Source organism: Sitophilus oryzae, unplaced genomic scaffold, assembly GCF_002938485.1.
Source record: "Sitophilus oryzae breed Bouriz unplaced genomic scaffold, Soryzae_2.0 scaffold_1393_pilon_pilon, whole genome shotgun sequence".
Taxonomy (NCBI): domain Eukaryota; kingdom Metazoa; phylum Arthropoda; class Insecta; order Coleoptera; family Curculionidae; genus Sitophilus; species Sitophilus oryzae.
Window position 1 is genome coordinate 2,536,990 of NW_022146052.1, and position 14,286 is coordinate 2,551,275.

The 14,286-nt window shown below is 33.2% G+C and overlaps 1 protein-coding gene across 1 annotated transcript in view; it reads left to right on the forward strand.

The window, feature by feature from the left end:
* The window catches only part of LOC115875642 (enolase-like), a 68,928-nt gene extending 54,850 nt beyond the window's left edge, over nt 1–14,078 (forward strand). Inside the window, exons 6-7 of the mRNA XM_030891154.1 lie at nt 5,235–5,385; nt 13,819–14,078. Coding sequence (XP_030747014.1) covers nt 5,235–5,385; nt 13,819–14,002 — 335 coding nt within the window. The 3' untranslated portion in view covers nt 14,003–14,078. The remainder of the gene's footprint in view (nt 1–5,234; nt 5,386–13,818) is intronic.
* The last annotated feature ends 208 nt before the right edge of the window (nt 14,079–14,286 follow it).

A 14,286-nucleotide genomic window follows, 5' to 3' on the forward strand; every position in this document is an offset into this window, starting at 1 on the left:
ATTATCACTCTCATAATTAATTTTTTTAATTTAAACGAGTTCTTGAGATCGTCAGTGACCTGGCAATATCTCCTATCTGCCATTTTTGGCCAAAATGAGACAAATGTGGAATATTGATAAGTAACTTATCGCGCGTCATCCTGTAAAATATCCTAACTATAAAAAAATTCTAAACAGCTTAAAACTCTTGTTGAAAATTGTCCCACCTGAAACACCTCAAAAAAGTAGATGCAACACGTCCTCTCTTGTCAGTTTACATTGTGTCGCCATAAGAGTAACGCATGTGTGTGAACCGCTTGTGTTTTTTTGTGAAAAAATGTAGAACTTGGTAAGTTTTTTAAAGTAATACAATAGCAACTTTTTAGAAATATTGTTATAGAATATAACTCGTTACTTTTGTTATTGAATAATAAAAACTTATTTTAATTTTTTTTTTTTCAGATAGGAGAATTTGCATCGGAACCGTACTCACTTAAAATTTAAGATAGGAGAAATTGCGACTAGTTTTATCTAAGTTTTAGTAAGTTTTATAGTAGTCTTTGGCTATTTCATGAACTAATTACCTATTTTTATAAATTTGTAAGTATGCATACTATACCGGATGTCTTAAAACATCATTAAAATATATGACTTGTTTTAAGACTTTTGCTTATATGTACAAAGTTATTTCTATATAAGTTTTTTATGTAAGTCATAAGGGCATCTAATTTTTGCGAAAAAAAAACAAAAACAAAATACGTTGCTAAGTAATATTTAAACAAGATGCATGAGTGCTGGTGGCAACAAAAATCCGAGTCAAAGACAAGTATTTTTGAACCTGTACTTACCTGTGATTACAAAACATACTACCTATACCCATTATACTATTACTAATGTTTCCTGTAATGTTCACGTTATCGAACTGGTCACCTGTGATCGAATGACCACTGGTACTCGATCACACGTGACCTGTTTGATAACGTGAATATTACAGGAAACGTTAGTGATACATAATATTAGACCTGATCCTGATTGTCTCATTACTTGTTATCAAAGGAATTGTAAGTTTTGGTGACAGCAGCTATCAAGTTTTGCCGCGGGTATACTCGAAAAAAACTGCTGACAGGTGCTGTCATACAGTTTTTCCATCTAGAAACCATTTGTAATTCAAAATTGCGCGTTTGTTTTAAACAAAATTGGTGGGAATTAAGACGAGAGAAGTAATCCTTAAAATTTATTTGGTTAGTATTTTGTCATGTGATTTCACTTTTTAGATAACGGATTGGTGTTGCTTTGAAGTATCCAGAATGCATAATGTCTAAAAGAACATTACACATCTTACCTTTGACACGAACACAAAATCTTATGAACCATGAAGATGAAATTGAAAATGCAAGAAGTACAGAAAAACAGAAGATTGATGCCGAAAACTACGAAAATGCAAGCAGTGCAGAAAAAGAGAAGATTGATACCGAGAACTGTTATGTTAGGTTACCTTTTTTACCCCTAGATAATAATATATTGGATATAAAAAATCTTCCTGTAATATTTTTACCAGAAGATGCTTCTCTTTCCTTGACTGAAAATGATAATTTTGATTTACAAAATTATTTGAATGGTAATCAGACTGAAAGCTGTAATATAGAATACTGCTCGATAAACACTATACCAAATAGTACAAACAGCAACAATTGTGATACAAATAACCAAACAACTTCATTGGAAGTAAAAAGTGCAAAAATTAAACCATGTCTTGTTCCTTATGAGTGTACCAGTACCAGTGATGAAGAAGAAGTATTTGCAACCCATAATCATTTAGCTGTCGCAAGTAATAGTCAGAAGCCCTCAGGTACCATTGATGATGATGAATTCGTCCGTGAAACTCATCAATATTTAAGTGCCAGTGTCAGTCCAGAGCTTTCAGATACCAGTACTACCGAAGATAACCATGAAGATGATACAGACGCCAGCTCTGAAGAGGCCGAGAAAGGGACTGAAAATCAGAAGAAAGCATGAACAATAATAATATAAACAGCGAAAGAAAACGACAGATAAAATCAGAAAAAAACGAATGGATAAGAAACAAAAATAAAAGGCTGAGAATGCAAGGCAAGGCTTATTTAGGATTTAAGAAAAAGAAAGGAGAAAAGATCAAGCAAAATCAACCAAGAAAAGCAAGATTGTTGAAGGAGACGTGTAGCTCAAGCAAATGCCTAAAATCTAAAGTGAGGTATTGTAAGGATTTTACAGATAATTGCCGACAGGAAATATTCGAAAAATTCTGGAGTCTTAACTGGGATCAGCGCAAGACCTTTGTAGCGTCACATGAATTAAAAACCCCAACTTTTAAAAGGACTAAAGAGCAGTCAAGAAGATTAGGCACTTACTCATACTATCTAAATGATAGAAAGGAGAAACTACAAGTATGTCGCGCTATGTTTGTTTACACGCTGGATATCGGATATACCAACTTCTCCTAAATGTAAAAAAGTCTGGACGAAAACAATATCTCCTATCGAATTTTAAACAATAAGAGCAAAATATTGTTAAAATTTACATAAAAAATCAAATTCAGCACACTTAATTACATATCTATGACTGAAAAATAATTAAAAATCAAGCAATTCATAGATTTATTGCATTTTTTTTGTCTCCTGTAAAATTTAGGTTAAATGACATAGGAGCTATTGCCAGGTCACCGACGATATGCCACTTAATAATCACTACCTACTTAACATTTGACACTTTTAAACGTCAAAATTAATAAAAAGAAAAGATAAGAAAAACATCAAATCATCCACGCCGCGCATCGGGATGTTGTGAGTGTCACGTTGGCATAGCAACAATGTAAAGTAAATGCAAAGTGTGATTTATCATAATTCACTGTTATCAGCTGTTATATTTCACTCTATTACAAATATGGGCACCATATTCCTTTAGCTAGGAAGTAGAATATTGATTAATAAATCAATATTCTACTTAAGACGAGATTTTATATTATTAATTATTTAATAAAGTGTCGTGGATAAAATATAAAGTTGGGTAGACGCAAGAAGTGGCTGGTTTTATTTTAGGTCGAGTCAGTATGTTCATTAAAAGAGAAGAGGAAAAAAGACTCAAAATCTCGGTCTCATAGAGAATTATAGTATATTAAAACTAAATTATGTGACACGTGTTCTGCTAATACGAGCATCATCATTGCCATGATGGATATATATTGGAAGAGCACTCTTTGGCAGCTTTTCTATATGACAAATACGTTGACTTGCTACTTCTTGTATTGACAATTAATGCTAATGCTTCTGATGCTATCATTGGCTTGATATTATTGATTTTTTACTGCTTCCAGCGGAGGTAGAGGGTGATGGTGATGAAACAATGTCTTCAATTAATTTTGCGGCATTTCGTCTTCCTTGTTTTCTCAAACTTATTTGAGTGGCAAATAAAAGTTCATTGGTGCTAGTGACAGATATTAATTCTTCAACTTTTGCTTGGATCGCGTTCCAGAATTTTCGAGTCTTCCATACTGAAAACAGTGTCTTTGATAACCATGGTTATTTTTGTAAAATTTGCTTTTGGTGCACTGGCTAGCCTTCCACCGCTTTTCCAAGTTTTTCAAAACTGTGACATGACGCTTCCGTCCCTAACACATGAATAAAAATAACAGCAGATTAATTCCTAAGACATTCAATGTATAAAGCGAAGGGTTTTAAAATTTGAAAGAAATCTCGATGTTTTTTTTATTTTGTTTTTCAAATATCTTGTTACGAGAAAAATATAAGAAAAATTCATCAAAAAATCAAGTGCGAGTCGGACTCGCGCACGAAGGGTTCCGTACCATTCATTATCTATACAACATTAGACACTATATTATTCTAATTTTTATTCCGATTTAGCTGACATTTTGAATGCGCGTATAAGTAATTTAACAAAAAATGAAGAAACACATTACTAAAAATTGTATTAATCAATAATAAATATGTAAAAAGTAAAAATAAATATGTAAAAATATGTAAAAATTAAAAAATAACGATTAAAAAAAAGTCGCCTTGACTAGGATTCGAACCTGCCTTACTACGGCTCCAACGTCATAGCAGAGTAAAGTCCTAACGCTTTAAACCACGCGCCCATCGAGGACTTGAAAGATTCTACGTAAAATTCTTACTTAAAAGATAATGTTTAGTGAAAGTACTTTTTTATTTGTACATTTATTTAATTCTGTTTTTAGTATTTGTTCTTATAGCGGCAACATAGATACATTATCTGTAAAAATTTCAACTGTCTAGCTATAACGGTTGATAAGATAGACCATTGTGACAGACGGACGGACGTTATTTGGTCGCACGTGCACGGACGTGCACGCAGCAAAAAACAAACAAATGCTATCTACGCAGGCGGTTACATTGCATCGGAGTTTGCGCGTCTGTGCACGTACAGCTGGTTCCAAAAAAAATGAATACGACTCTTTACACATTTTTTTCGAATATTTGGGCAGTGTATATTTATGTGTCAAGTATATTGACATGTTAAGGTTATTGTGACGTAAAAAACAACTTTGCTTTTCACAAAGTGGCAAATAAATTTTTCAGAACGTCAGCATGAGTAGAGAAATGGGGGACTGGTATCATAAAATATACTGCTCGAAATAATAAAAATATGTTTTAAATCGTATTCAATTTTATTGGAACCAGCTGTACGTCAATTTTCGGTGGTCGGATGAAAATAAACTGATCTGTTTTTTAATACGCACACGTCCGAGCGTTCAAATTTTTCTTCTCTGATCTCAATACATTCCCGAAAAATTTGAATATTTTTGAATACTAGGTTTAATTTTATTTGGGATATATTAATGTTGATGGAGACATCCTAAAATATTAAAAAAATTTTACCGGTTGCTGTTTTAATTCACGAAATGTTTTACATATTCATTTTCTTCTCCTCTTCTTGCATATATGTAAATCCCAACATTTTCTTCTTTTCATGAGTAGTTATTTTTACATTATATCCTCACACAGCATCAGAATAGTGGCGATTGTTTTGACAAACTCAACACAAAGGACACCATGAACGCGCATCTAATGTAACCACTAAAATAAAATAGTCGTACGAGTAAATTCCATCAGAGCTCGCACGTATAAGAAACGCACGGACCAATGTAACCGCGGGCTTAGTAATAGGGTTCCCGTTTTTACCCTTTGGATACGGAACCCTAAAAAGTAATAATTATGTCTACATTACCTATATATTTATTTTAGTTACTAATCCTAAGCGAATACAGATGGCTATTGACAAAAACTCTTCCAACTGTTTGCTATTAAAAGTGAATCAAATCGGGACTGTTACCGAAGCTATACGAGCCCATTTATTAGCGAAACAGAATGGCTGGGGTACTATGGTTTCACACAGGTCAGTAAATAAAAAAAGTATCTTTGCTAACACGCAGAATCATTCAACAAGTATAAAAAATTAAAAATCAATTCATAAAAATATGGAGGTGGCGCCCTCTATAAGTAGAAGCCATATTCACATCAAAATCAAATTTCTCATGCCAAAAAATACCAGATACGAATTTTCATCCAAATATTCACGATACTTAAGAAATTATTTAGAAAAAATCGAAATAAAAATGAAACTTCTACACCCTGTATCTCCGAAACTAAGCATTTTAGGACAAACATTTAGACGAACTTTTTTACTTATTTATACCTGCAGAATATGCTGCCAAAGTTTTCGGAATACAGTTCGGACCATCCTGTATAATAGAAAGTTTACTCAGCAAAATGTACCACTAGTTCATCACAATAAAAGAAATGACTGTAAGTGTGCGAACACAGTGCAAGCAGGTTTGCCGCTTACCGGTAGTCGGCGAGGATCTGGGTACCTATTCTTGACATCGTTCGCAACTTTGCGTATAACAGGGTGTCCCAGAAATAAGTGCAAGTATTTTAAGAGGTGGTAGATCTCGATAATAGAAACATATTTTCTCTTTATCTTTTTCAAATAAGTCCAAAATAACGGAGTGATTTTACTGTGAAAATTTCCAAAAAAAGTGATTTTTTGCTAAAATTTTGAGAACCACTGGATCTTTTCTGGATTTTCTTTCTTGTAAATTTAATCTACTACCTATGTTGCCATATTAACAAGAAATTATTTTTTTTAAATAAAAACTAAAAAAAAATTCCAAAAAAATTTCGCGAAAAAAACCTCATAGGCGTGTTTCTGGGGTTGAACTATACTACCAGTTAAGTTAAAATATTTGCACTTATTTCTGAGACACCCTGTATATGGGTACATAGTAGCGCCGCGCCGCGCCGCCTCGCGCTTATAACCTTGAAAAATTAAAGCGTGTTATCAAATCGGCTAGTTCGCAGTGAAAGCAGGTAGGCGCCGTCAACCAGCGTTCATCGGCGTTCTCGCTTTTACCCGAACGATAATTTATTTATTTCTGCTTTTGCACGCGCCGACGCCGACGGCGCGCAGGGGTATTAAGAACTAAAGGTTGGCCAAAATTATGTTTTATGATTTTTTTTTGCTTTTTTGCTAGTAATATTAATTATTAGAGGAGAGGGTGCTAATATGGCACCCTATTTTGTTTTTCCTACACAATGTTTTTTCCTTTACTCTGAAACCCTTTCCACCGATCAAATAGGGTCATTCTGTGCAAAACCAAGCAATTGGATGAGGATGCTAGAACAAGAAAGTACTTTGTATATTATAGACGATATTTGAGCGAGGATGGGTGTTATAGGGTAAATACTATTTCCTTTAAGAATCTATTTAAATCAATGTTTTTTTTTGGCAGTGCCAAATATTGGCAAGATTTTTGTACATATTCCAAAGCTGGAGACTTTAAGCATTGAACGGATACTAATTTCCATGCGGAATATTGCCGAATAGTCTTACACCTTATAAAAATGCCTCTGATTTTTTAAATATAAAACATTATAAAGAAATAGAATAGCAGGAAACGTTTCAAAATAAAAATATGGCATAAAGCAGGACTTGCCAGCTGGCTCTGTATCCATCATGACAGTTATTATAAACAATTTGCACAAAAAAAGCGCTACAAACAATTCCACTATTTTACAATCTTAGAAATATTCAGAATACACTCAAGATAATTCATACTTATAATTGAAATATATTATTTATTTGATAGTCAACTTACGACTTAAAAAAAGCTAATAAACGCGCTTACATTTAGTATTTATAGATTTGTATTCAGTTAAGATAAAAAATGAAAATAAAAATATTTCACTTTTGGCCAGGTTTATAGACCAAATACCCCTATGTGCGGCGCCGGCGCGGCGGGCGCGGCGTTTTAATAGAACATTCCAGAACACGTGACTTTGACAGATCCGCCATTTTCGCTGGGAGGCATACAAACCGTATATAAACCATTAACTTGCATTCATTTCTTTGTGATTTTAGTCTTTTATAGCGTTATCACAGATTAGGTATCCTATAAGTATACAGATAAAAATCTTGTCCCTAATTCGTGGTACGAAAATTGTTTTATGACGATGTGCAAACGAGTCAAATTTCCTGTGCGCAAAAATAAACTCGTGTAGAATAACAATAAACAGCGTAATAGAGAGATATCGCTAAACCGAATAGCGTGCATGGACGTTAATAAGGCCAGGTGTTATTTCCTTTACGTGAGGTGGTATTAACTCTCTTCATTTATAGTTATTGGATCGGAAAGAATTCTGATCGCGTCGCGTCCGCTATTTAAACTTAACCTAACATTGAATTTAAAACTTTGAAATTGTTGTTTTTACTAGGTATTTTAAAACTAAAGGGCTAAAGTGCTTATTTCCAGTGCTTTATTGTTCAACGTCTGCCAGTGGGTTTAGGGCAACAAGCAACAAATTCTCTTAGAAGGGCTAAGTCGTTATCTGCTGTAAACCTAAGACTCTTTATAGGTTCTTTAGTATTGGAAGAGGTGGAATCCATATTTTGGACCATATTTATTTAATTAAAACTAATCCCAGCTCCTTAAATATCAAATTACCTAATAAAACTAAAGCAATAATTCAAAACAATTCAAACGTAACCTAAAATAAAAGATCTCGCCGGCCGGCTCCGGTTGTCAAATACCCGCACATGCCCATTTAAGCAATTTTTAAACGTTATCAGAGGTTATTTAGAAAGAGCGCTTGGTGTAATTGATCCGCATATTACGTCAGGCGGTAACGTTATTAGCGGGTGTTGCGTTAAAAATTGACTCGCGCATATCGTAACCATGATAAGGTACGCGTAAATACTGGATGACGCTATTCGGTTTTCCGATATCTCTTTAATAACTGTGCCGGTCAGGCGCTGTGTACAATTTTAGAGGCCATAAGTGGGCGTGCCATGTGCGCAAACTAGTCACCTAACTAGTGCCCGATTCCGAAAATTGGAACCACGAAAAACAATAAAGAAAATACAAAGATGATTATCTGTATAATCTGTGGCGTTATAGACATATTTTTTTAATTCTTGATTTTCTTTAATCCTCAATTTTAATTATCCTAGAATCAGTAGGTCAACCAATTAAGGGGTATTTTTATGAGGCCGAATTACAGAAGACAAAGTCTCCTGGTATTGATCTAGTTGAAATAATGCTAGGTCACCACCAGAAAAATAATAATAAACAATTTTATGTGAAGTGGTTATGCTTTTCTACCAGGTTTAACTCATGGATTGATATTTCAGATATTATTTAAAATTAATATATAATAATTTATAATATTTAAACTTTATAAACCAAGGTTTATACTATTAAAAATAGACACATATTTTTTTTAAATCGTATTATATTTAAATAAATTACATTTATTAGTAGTTAATAATAATAATAATCTTTAATTCAAGGAATGTAACATACAAATGTAAAAATACAAAATAGTATATACAGAAAATGAAATGACGTCACACAATATTTATTGACTTGTCTACAGGAAATCTGAGAAATATGGCTCTATATCAAATTAACAAATTTTTCAATTGTGCAACTACTCTTTACTTCTGTCTCAAACTACTCTTTACTTCTATTAACTTGACTTCAAGTGGCAACCTAATAAACAACTTTACACTCATGTACCAAGGACCCTTCTCATAGAGGCTCAGCTATCTTAGGATTTCAAAATCCACAGTTCTTGTATTATAGGCATACTCAGTCGAGACTTCACGAAAAATATTCTTGGTGGAAATTTGATCTGAACACAGTCCGGTTATCGTTCTTATTCAGCTGATCTTCCAGAAGTGCAATCCTTGTCGTGTATTTGGGTTTATCGTCTTCTATCTCAGACGATTTAAATTGAATAAAGTTAATTAACGATTGGAGGATTATGAAAATTCACTGGTCGATTTTCATCTTTTATAGCAACATCTTTAGCTAAAAATAAAAATACTTTATACGCTTGTATATATCTTAGTATAAATAACAAACCTCTGATTCATTTTTAAATCTTTTTCTTACTCTGTCAAATCTAGAAGATGGGTTGAAGACAGGAAGTAGTTGAAGACAGGAAGAATATCCCAATTTTTGACTGAATTAGACTTATCTCCTAACATAATTCGTCTTAAAAACAGAAACGTATTTTTCGCTAATTTAAACTCAATAAATGATAATTTTGCAAAACGGACTTACCAGTTATAATAAAGTCTTTGGAACAAATTCGTTTCTTTTTAATCTCACTTTCATACAGGGGCCTTTCATTTCAAAGCTTTTAACCACACTTCTCTTCGAACATTAGATAATGCATTTAAATTATTTCCTCTGTTGGTTAAAGCAGCATGATTTGGAGAAATTAGACATTATCACGCATTAAACACTTAATAACACAACAAAAATGAGGCATTTTCACTGTTTTAAGTTCGTTTAAACCTTGGATTATTGTGTTTACATATGGACAACGTGAAAATTAATTGGTTTGTGTGCCTCCCAGCAAATTTTGCCGACCTGTCAGTGACGTCATTCTGGAATGGTCTATATGGTTAGGTTAGGTTAGGTTAGGTTAGTTAATCAGGTAAATTTCCTCTTAATTATCTACTTCCGAACCCTTCTCGCATCTCCGAAATAGCCATATACAATACACGTGATGCATATACGCAAAGTTACGCATCTGTGTATTGTTATATGGCTTTTTAGGAGATGCGAGATGCGAGCGATATTTGAAGATGCGAGTGGTCAAGAATAGGTCCCCAGAGACGGCGCTGGTTCGGCAACAACGAAAGCAGAAACCTGCCTCCACTATGTTCGTACCCTAACACTGGACATGTGTTTCGATAACTACGTTAGCATACAGGGTGTCCCAGGCTGAGCGTGCATTAGAAGTTTCTAGAGAATCACAATATCTTGATCGGAGATTTTTTGCACATCATTGTTTTACAACGAGATCTATCGATTAAAAATATTTTCAATATGGCGGCACTTCCGGAAATACCGGAAGTTGACAGCAAACTTCTTATTTTAAATGGGTGCCCCCATTTTTTATTACATACTTAAATTCTCTGTAAAATTCTATGAATACTGATGTTAAATACTCTATACCTACCATTAACCGTTTTTGAGAAAAAAAAATATTTAAAATTTTTGGATGAAAATAATTACCTGTCAAAAAAAATTGTATAGCCTAAAAGTCAAACTTAGTCATTACCACAGCCACTATGGCATAAAGAGAAGACATGTGGCTATCTATTTCAAAAATTAAATTGTTCAAATGTCATATAATAATGGCGGTAGCTGTCATGGAATTGAGCGATTAAAAAATTATCATAAATCATTTTTTTCAAATGGAGATCCACTTTTTTATTTTACTAAAGAAAAGGTTTTTCAATTCGTTACTTTCTAGCTCTATATTTTCCTATACCTAAAATAAATCGTTTTTAAGTTATTTACGATTTAATTTGAAAACGTATATTTTTCTTGATTTTATCTAGCTTCCCAAAGGAATTTCCATTTGACAATAAGTGTCAAACGGTCAGACAATTTATTTCCATATGTCAGGAAACGAATTATTTGAAATTCCTATATTATAAATACTGCCTGCTTAAGAGTTTAAAAAGTGTATTTATAAAAATATATCTCGTATTTTCACTCTTTAGCTTTATCTCTAGTGATATCTAATAGTTGATATTATTAATAATATTCCGTATGATCGAAAAAAAAAACAGCGCAAAGTTGGCTCGGAAATGATGCTGCTTTTTGAACAAAGCGTCAATACGATACGAAATGAAACGGCCAGATCTATTGTTTTAAATCACTTGACGTTTAAAGTCATAGGCTACTGGTTAAAATCAAGGAAAATATACGCTTTAAAACTAAATCTTAAATAACTTAAAAACGATTTATTTTCGGTATAGGAACATGTATAGTCAAAAAGTAACGAATTGAAAAGCCTTTTCACAAGTGAAATAAAAAAAGTGGGTTTCCATTTGATAAAATGACTTATGATAAATTTTAAATCGCTCAATTCTATGACAGCTGCGGCCATTATTATATGACATTCGAACAATTCAATTTTTGAAATAGATAACCACATGTTTTCTCTTTATGGCACAGTGGCTGTGGTAATCACAAAATTTGACGTTTAGGCTATACACATATTTTTGACAGGCAGTTTTTTTCGTTCAAAAATCATAAATATTTTTTTCTCAAACACGGTCAATGTTAGATATAGAGTGTTTAATATCAAAATTCATAAAATTTTACAGAGAATTTAAGTATGTAATAAAAAATGGGGGCACCCATTTAACATAAGAAAGTTGCTGTCAACTTCCGGTATTTCCGGAAGTGCCGCCATATTGAAAATATTTTTAATCGATAGATCCCGTTGTGAAATTATGATGTGCAAAAAATCTCCGAGCTAGATGTTGTAGTTCTCCAGAAACTTCTAATGCACGCTCAGCCACCCTGTATACCGGGTGCGTCTCAAAAGTGGCTCACTCCTATAACTTGTTTATTTTTTCAGATAAAAAACCGAGATTTGGTATGTTAGTATATGACATAAATTAGGATTGATTAACGTATTCAATTGTTTTTGGTCATTTCCTCTTTCACCGGAAATGACTCCAACTTTTGATTTTTAAATGGCACCCTCGGAATTTTTTTACTTTATTCGATAGAAAATGACATTCTGAATAGAATGACATATCTTATGTCAACTTTTGACATTCCCGCTTAATAAAAAATTGTATTTTAAAATTCAATCTAGAGTGTCATGGCTATGTTAAAAACACTAATTCTTAATCAAGGAGCCTTGGAAAAATAGATTTGATTATCTAATGATTTTAGTGTCTTGTCCTGGCCAGTTAGAAAATGCTCAAATCCTATTTTTAACATATCTCGATTTTTTCAAATGGAACAAGGGTGTCTCATTGGCATATTTAGAAAAAGCATTTTTTTACGAATAATTTGATACCACATACTTGGTATTTCTAGTCAAATTTTCGTTACGAACCGCAAGTTATAATTCCAAATAAACCATATATAAAAAAAAAGTTGACATATGATATGTCATTATATTCAGAGTGTTATTTTCTATCGAATAAAGTAAAAAAATACCGAGGGTGCTAAATAAAAATCAAAAGTTGTGGTCATTTCCGTTGAAACGGGAAGTGACCGAAAACAATTGAATACGTCAGTCAATCCTAATTTATGTCATATACTAACATACCAATTCTCGTTTTTTTATCTGAAAAAATAAAAAAGTTATAGGGGGTGAGCCACTGTTGAGACGCACCCGGTATAGATTTATTTAAAAAAAAACACTTTTTATGATCTACCATGGTTCGAAAATCGCACGTTTTGTAGTATTAGAGCTCGAACACACTGACGGCCAGGTCCCAGCGGCCAAGCCAACGACCACCAATCAAATGATACAACGCGCACTAACGTCCACGTCCAAGCGGTCGCAGCTTGGTCGTTGCCACACGTAATACCATAAATCAATTGATACAACGCGCAGTAGCGTCCCGGCCGTTGGCTGGTCGTTGCGACCTGGCCGTCGCCGTCGGCTGGTCGGATATATTGCGTACATAAGTGCGTCCAGATGAACGACCAGTTTCAGCAGGGTCGTCAGATCTAACGATTTTTTACGTTCTACCAATTAGAAAATATTGTTTTCAGAAATGTTAAAATATCCGAGTTAACTAAAAAGCGAAGTTCCTATTCGTGAGTTTATTAAATGTTCTGATATTAAATAATGCATTTAAAATGTTAATTGTAATTACAGTAGGGAATTAATATAGTTTTCATACATTGTAGAGGAAAAAAAAGAAAAGGATATACAAGGCAGATCAAAAAGAAACTTTAAATATGATTTTTTTATTTTTTAACCGTACCAACCAGAAATAGAGTATGTCATATAAAAATGTTTTGAATTTTTACCAGAATCGACTCTTAAGAAAAAAAGGGACTAGATTTAAGTTTCCCTTTGATCCAGTCTGTATACTATTTTTTTGGTTTTTCTGCACGTGTGCAAAAACTACACTAAAACACCATATCGTTTAGAAAATGTTGCGTTAAATTTGAGGGATTTCATCTGAAAAATTATTAATTTGGAAGAAAACCGGCAACAAGTGACAGAAAATAATATTTTAGTGCAGTCTACTGGTCGCAGCGACCAGCCAACGGCCAGGTCGATAGTACGCGTTCTATCATTTGATTTAATGGTATTAGAGGTTGATTTAATGGTATAGAGGTAGCAGCGACTTGGCCGTCAGTGCGTTTGAGCTCTTAAAAGTGAATATTTTGATGTCTTGTGTAGGACCAGTTATTAATTTGACTGTTGTAACCACAAATATTTCACCACCAACTGTATACGTTTACTCATTTGGAAATAATTTTAGGTCTGGTGAAACTGAGGATACCTTTATAGCAGATTTGGTGGTCGGATTGTCAACTGGTCAGATTAAAACGGGTGCACCCTGCAGGTCAGAACGTTTGGCCAAGTATAATCAAATTCTAAGAATCGAAGAAGAACTTGGTCCCAATGTTCGATTTGCCGGTAAAGCCTTTAGGAAGCCTCTGTAACGTGCATCTTGAAATAGTGAAATGAAATACGTTTGTAAATTATTTGTTTATTAAATAAATAACATATTACAAAAAATAATAAATTGGCAGATTTTACAATCTATAAGTAGACAAAAACTAAATATAAAAAGTAATATATAAATAGGTTCAATTAATAAATATTTTAATTAAAAAATACACGGTAGAGTATATCTAATACTAAATAAAGCTACCCTTTATATAATTACTATAAAGGATACAGAACTAATAATTAAATTTATAGGCCTTACATATGTATTAAAATA